Raw genomic sequence first — 6,572 nt, 5'->3', positions numbered from 1 at the left:
ATTCTCCAGCACATGTCAAAATGTCTGATAAAATCAGCTTGTTGCTTGTTTTGAAGAAAATGAAGATTTGACTCACTACCAGCTGGACAGGTAAGTATTGGTCTTTCATTAGTTCTGGTTCACACTGAGCGTTTTGTAGCGCATTTTCTGCCCTAGAAAACGCTCCAAAAATCTGCCCCCAAAAAAAAAAATCCCATTCATTTCTATGGCACTGTTCACATCTGAGCATTTTGTCGTAAAAAGCAAAACACCTGTCGCTGGTAAAAGTACAGGAGCTTTTTTTGACATATTGCAGCTCGTTTTGGCCCCATAGACTGAAAAGGGAAACGCTTGAAAACGCCCGTTTGCTTCGTTTTCGCGTGTTTTTATAAAAAACACGCTTTTTGCCGTATGTGCATAAAACGTGCAAAAAAAGGCACATCACAAACGTGCGCTAAAGCGTGCAAAAACGCTGGTCTACTAATGTCACTGTTAGGAAGCTGGTCCCCGGTGGGAGTGCATTTAGACAGAAAATGGCTGAAAAGGGCTGAAGGAGATCAGCATGGAAATGCAAAAAGAAGTGAATACAGTATTTCATGGAGAGAAAAAAAATATTACAATCTTTTGATATATAGTGCTTTAATAAAATTTTTAGTAAACAGTCTTATATCTGCAGTCTCAATGTTCACTGGTTCTGGTATATCTCAAGCTAATACATCTCTGCACCTGAATTCTCAGATCTGCCCACCTACCATGGCATTACAAGGGAGTCTCACTCTTCTTGTTAGAATTTATACTATAGATGTAGCAGAAGGGGGTCAAACTACTGAGTAAAAGCGGCAGAACTGTCAAGAACTTACTAGTTGAGCCCCCAGAGATGGTGATTGGTCACCATTAGCCACCCATATGCAATATATGTTTTGAGTGGTTTGACTTCAGTAAAATATTATTATCTGTATGCATGTCTGTCTGTCTGTCTATAAAGTTTAATTTCTATGATAAGTAAGTCTTTTTTTTTTATTTTAGTCCCACAGGAGAGTCAAAGCTTCACCCTAGTCTGTACCTTCTGCTGCTTATCCTTAGTAAGCTGTACCCCTCTCCAATGGATGGCACCTACTCGGCCCTCAGCATGGCACCTTTCATCCCCTTCATCATGAGGTAATCCCTTTCAGTGTTCAGTTAATAAATGATGTACAGTATAGAATTATCTATTCATTTTTGTATTACTATTGTTTTGAAAAAATGTAGCTGTCTCCCATATTCGCCAAATAGTTGACATTGTTACGTTGAGAAAAGAAGCTGTATTTTTAAGGGTCATGTACACTGTCGTAGAATACTGGCGCGGTTTATACAGATCCGAATGCATCAGTATTCTAGTCTATGGGCCATTGCACACAGCTGTACGCAGCTCTGTAATCCATAGCCACATTTTGACAGTTAAAAAAAAAAGAAGAAAAATGTGCATATGGGCCATATTTTTCACTGCATGCAGGTACACATTTGTTTTAGCACTTACTTGTGTACAATGTGCAATGCAAATGTCCTGTATTGGAGCTGCCTGCATCCTAGCAATGAAGGATGCTAGATGGTAGGAGCCCCCTGCATTCTAGCAATAAAGAATGCTGGATGGTAGGAGCCCCCTGCATCCTAGCAATGAAGAATGCTAGTTGGGAACACCTAATAGGGTATATTTGTGCTATATACTGTACACATGCAAGTTTTGGCACAAAGGCTACATGCGTTACATGCCACCAGCAAGATGCTATGTAAAATAATACGCCTGTGCATGAGCCATAATGACGGCTAGAGTATTTATGCTCAAAAGTGTCATCAAAGTGTCTAACAAGAATTAACTGCATTGCCCTTATCCTATAATCAGAACCTCCCCTTTCCTTTTTCAATACAAATTAGAAGAGATTACAGTATGAAGCATAATTAGTTGCTCTTTTAGACATTTAAATATGGCTCATTGAATGGTTATGTATCCTTGTTGCCTCCTGCTATTAGTAGTTTGCTGGGAGTTCTGAGAAAACCTTCCAGCACTCTCAATGTACATCGGTGGCAGTAAGGTGCACATGGGCAGAGGAGTTCACAGCCCCATCCCTATTACTTTAAGGGTTAGTTCACACCATATGCAGTTGTGATGCAGTTCGTTCAGTTTGGCTGCTGCAGCCAAAATACATCACATTGCTTTTCTATGAGCTTTCTCGTGCTGTATTCACACCATTGCAGTCCGTTCAGATGTAGTCAGAAAAAGTACTGCTCGTCCTATTTCAGCTGCATCTGATCGCAGCGGAACACATCAAAATGCATCAAAAATGCATCAAAACGGAACGCATCCCCAAAAAACACAGAATTGATTGTCATCATCCAGGGACTTCCTCTTTGAGAGTGGCTACAGCCAACACTATCCCCATGCCTGCCAACAAAGAAAGCATGTCTGAGCTCCAAAACAAACGAAGGAAATGCTCTGACAGGAAAAATGAAGTTACCTAATGGTCTAATTAGCATTTAGTTTAAAAAAAAAACGCATTGGAACGCGTCAGCACGGATCACAATGCAACTGCGCAGACGCACGCAGTTGTGATGCAGTTTATGGTGTGAACTAACCCAAAAAGCTAGTTTTAAATGGATCAGAGCAGATGCAATTTTGACTTTGTGTGTTGTATTTGGTGCACATACAGACTAGAGATCTTCAGCTACCATTGAGTGGGTCCTGGACTTCAGTTGTGTCTCAGCACCTTTAAGGTGGAATGGGCTACATCCAATACATACCTGTTCTCAATGTATGCATTGCTGTATGTGCTTCAGATTGGGAAATCTGTTAGATTAGAGTTAGGGACCACAGTTTGCAGAGGGGCCTTGGCATGGCAGTGTGACTTCACAATGTCGCACAACAAAAACCTGTGTTTTTGTTTTTTTTGTTGCAAACTGTTGAAACAGTTTCAACAATCTGTATACTCCCAGAGGCTGTACAGAACTTCCTGCACATCACCAGTGTATACATATGTACAGGGAGAGGGATGCATGGTCCTGGAGGCATATAGATTGCATCCGGGGCTGTGCATCCATCCCTCTATGCATGTATACGTACAGTCTGTACAGCTGCTAGGCATGCCAGCCTGTCATGGATTTTTAAGAGGCTGCGGGTGCACAGGACACCTGTGACTCCCAGACACATAAACAAGGGGCCTCCTCACTCTGTATGGGTCTCTGTGCCCATGTGAGTATGCCCGTTTCCTGCCGTAAAACACATTATAGGACCTGAGAATCCACCTCCGTTAAAAATCCCATTTGTTGCAATGTGACTAGTTCACATCTGTGTGTTGCAGCTTAGCACACTTTTCAAAAACAAGACATCCATTTATCTGCATGGAGTTTGCATGTTCTCCTTATGCTTGCGTGGGTTTCCGATGGGTTCTCTGGTTTACTCCTACACTTCTTGCTGGAAGGTTAATTGGCTCCTGTCTAAACTGACCCTAGTATGGGTATGTATGCAAGTGAGGTAGGGACCTTAGATTGTAAGCTCCTTGAGGGCAGAGATTGATGTGATTGTACAATATGTAAAGTGTGACATCAATTGTCTGTACTATATAAATACCTGTAATAAATAATGAAATGTGCGTTTGCATGTATGAAGAAAGGGAAAAATAATAGCAAATGCCTACAAATGCACATATCATTTAAATCTGCACCATGAAAAATATTTCTCCCTTACGTAACACAAGACCAAAAATAAAAAAACCCATGCAGGAACACTCTTTAGAAATGCGCATTACTGTACTCACATAAGTGAAGGAGCCTTTACTCAGTCCTCATGCCCAAACAGCACCATCTGAACACAGAAGTTATACTTTGGGACAGATAAACCAAGATTGGCGGTTGTTGTAGAATGCAAATTGGGGCGAGTGATATCGTAATTTGGTGCATTGCATGTCACACTATTATGTCGCAGTGCATATTGTGTATTTGGTGCATCATCTTAGCACAGTACAGCACATTTCTATTGCCCCAAATATTGCCATACTCAGTTTCTGAACTGTTATTTGTTTTGTGCGGAAGTTTTTGTTTCAGTTCTTTTACAACTGGTTTACTAGCTGCATCTTTCTTTTCCAAACCTTCCAATTGAACTATTATTTGGCGCATCTAAAAAACTCAGGATTCCATGTGCCAAATATTCTGTCTGGAGTTTTACTTTAGTTTGGGCCCTGTAATATTTTTGGCATACATTTCTTGATACAGCAGTGGGAAAGAGGACCTTGAGTACATATACCTCATCAACTCTTCCCATACTGACCTTCAGGACTTCACTAGAGTCTCTCCCATCCTCTGGAGCTTTTTACCCCAACCTGTCCGACTATCTCCCACTCTGACTGCCTTTAGGCGATCCCTTAAAACTCTTCTCTTTAGGGAAGCCTATCCCACCTCAAACTAACCACTGAGCTATCACTTTCTCAAACAATTCATCCCCACACAGCTACCTCCTCATGTATTACTTGCCCCTCCCCTTTAGATTGTAAGCCCTCAGGGGCAGGGCCCTCCTTACCATCTTGTCTTGAATTGTATTGTGATTGTGATGTCTTCCTTATATTGTAAAGCGCTGCGCAAACTGTTATATAATTCCTGTATAATAATAATAATAATGTTTCCCGAGAGAAGTATGGGTACATTGTACATTATATTTGTACAGAAAAGCTTGTAGTTTTCCTATCACTAGTTTGGTGGTTAGATTACCTGTCCACTTTAGTGCCCGAGTCTTTCTTTAATATCCGAGCACAAATAAGAATATTGTACAGTCACCCACAGCAGAGAGAGACGGTGGCTTTCAGCAGCCTATTTTACAATAGCTGATATCTTTGGATGCTAATGCTCACAAACGCTGTTTGCAACATGTCATTAACTGAAGATCATAGGCTGTGAATGTGTGAGCCAACTATAACCAAAGCAGTAACAACTAGATAACAGGGACAAAGAATTCCAGTTTGAAAATTCACATTGAGCCTCAACCACTCTTTCGACATCAAACATGGCTGCTTGTTGACAGCATGTGCAAGTGCAAATATACCAAGCTTGCATTGTCCCTGCTTCTAATTATACTTGTCTGTTTTACCACACACATAAAAATAAAATAAAATAAACCACACAAACGTATACGAAAAACGCAGGGGCCTCTCTGATGAGCTGTCAAGAGAAAACATTTGTGGGAGACCACTGGAGCCTTGAATTTGCTAAGGCATGATGATTTATTTTAGTTAATGCAAGAGCACCATTTTTTTAAACTTCTATAAGTTAGGCGTCAGGGGCATCCTTTGATGTAATGTATGGTACTTGTAACACCCTTGTCTGATAATTTTCAGATGTAAGCTATGTGTGTGCTGTATTTTTAATCTGAGAGGGGCCTCAAGCAAGTATCTTTACTGAAGGCTAAAGGAGAACTCAAGTTCTTAAAACATTTCACAATATGAATGTGATCAGTAAATTTAGTTTTAGTTGGATTCTGCTTAGTTGAATTCCAGCAAAGACCCTGGCTTCTCTGGACACTTTAGTGTTTTTGCTCCTCCTACTTGCTGTATTCTCCATAACGAGATACAATAAATGAAAAATCTAACTTTCAAGAAGTAAGATATTCAGAAAGATTAATGTCTCCCTACATGCCTTTGGCAACAATCATAAAGAATCCATAATTTCTCAAAGAACCTGCAAGATTTTCTAGACGGGAAGGGGCGGGATTAAGAAAAATATATGATTTGTTTGCCTCGGTTGGGATCATACCCTTCTCAGAAATACAGGCTAAGCATAAACGCCCTCACTCAGAAGTATTTAGATATTTACAAATTAAAAGTTTTGCTGATTCTGTAATATATAATGTGAAATTACCATCGGAATGAAAAAAAATTGAAAAAAAAAGTGTATGAGAGACCCCCTTGGAAGAGGTAGTTTTTTCGACTATTTATAGATCCTTGACAGCGGGATTTGATGCTCGGCTGGTTAAGTATGTGACAACATGGGAGAATGAATTAGAAAGACAATCAGGACCCGCCCCCTTACTGTGAAGCCCGTCGGCAGTGCGGGGCCCCGGTGTTCGAACACCGGGACCCTGCACTGCCCCATATTGCAGGACCGGACCGCACTGAGACTGTGCGGCCCGGTACCATTTGATCCGCGGACCAGTACCGGGGGTTGGGGACCACTGCACTAGCCCACTGCTCACAAAATGTATTGGCAGTAGAGGCTAACTACAAGCTAATGTTTAGATGGTATATGGTCCCCACCAAACTGGCTAAGTTCTCAAGGCTACATCTTCGCTGTGTTTTCGGGGTTGTGGGGAAGAAGGATTGATGGCTCATATATGGTAGAAGAGCCCTGAAATTCATAGATATTGGTTGGGAATATACAGTGTAAACTATAATTGATAGGATATTGGAAAGAGAAATTAGGAAAGACCCATGGGAAGCATTGTTAAATGTGAAGCCAGAAGGATGTACAAGACCAATTTAGACTAATAACCTACATTTTTACAGCTGCTAAGCAAACATTGGCAAGGGCATAGAAGACAGGCATTCCCTCGGTTCAACAGGTTAAAAAGTCCTGGT

At 41.0% G+C, this 6,572-nt stretch overlaps 1 protein-coding gene across 1 annotated transcript in view; it reads left to right on the top strand.

The window, feature by feature from the left end:
* Nucleotides 1–6,572, top strand: part of THADA (THADA, armadillo repeat containing) — a 454,862-nt gene that overhangs the window by 200,298 nt on the left and 247,992 nt on the right. The window contains exon 26 of the mRNA XM_018556404.1: nt 1,006–1,137. Within this exon, the coding sequence (XP_018411906.1) occupies nt 1,006–1,137 (132 nt within the window). The remainder of the gene's footprint in view (nt 1–1,005; nt 1,138–6,572) is intronic.

The sequence above is a fragment of the Nanorana parkeri genome, unplaced genomic scaffold (genome assembly GCF_000935625.1).
Source record: "Nanorana parkeri isolate BGI_ZX_2015 unplaced genomic scaffold, ASM93562v1 scaffold1, whole genome shotgun sequence".
Lineage (NCBI taxonomy): Eukaryota > Metazoa > Chordata > Amphibia > Anura > Dicroglossidae > Nanorana > Nanorana parkeri.
This window is presented reverse-complemented; position numbering and strand designations above follow the sequence as displayed.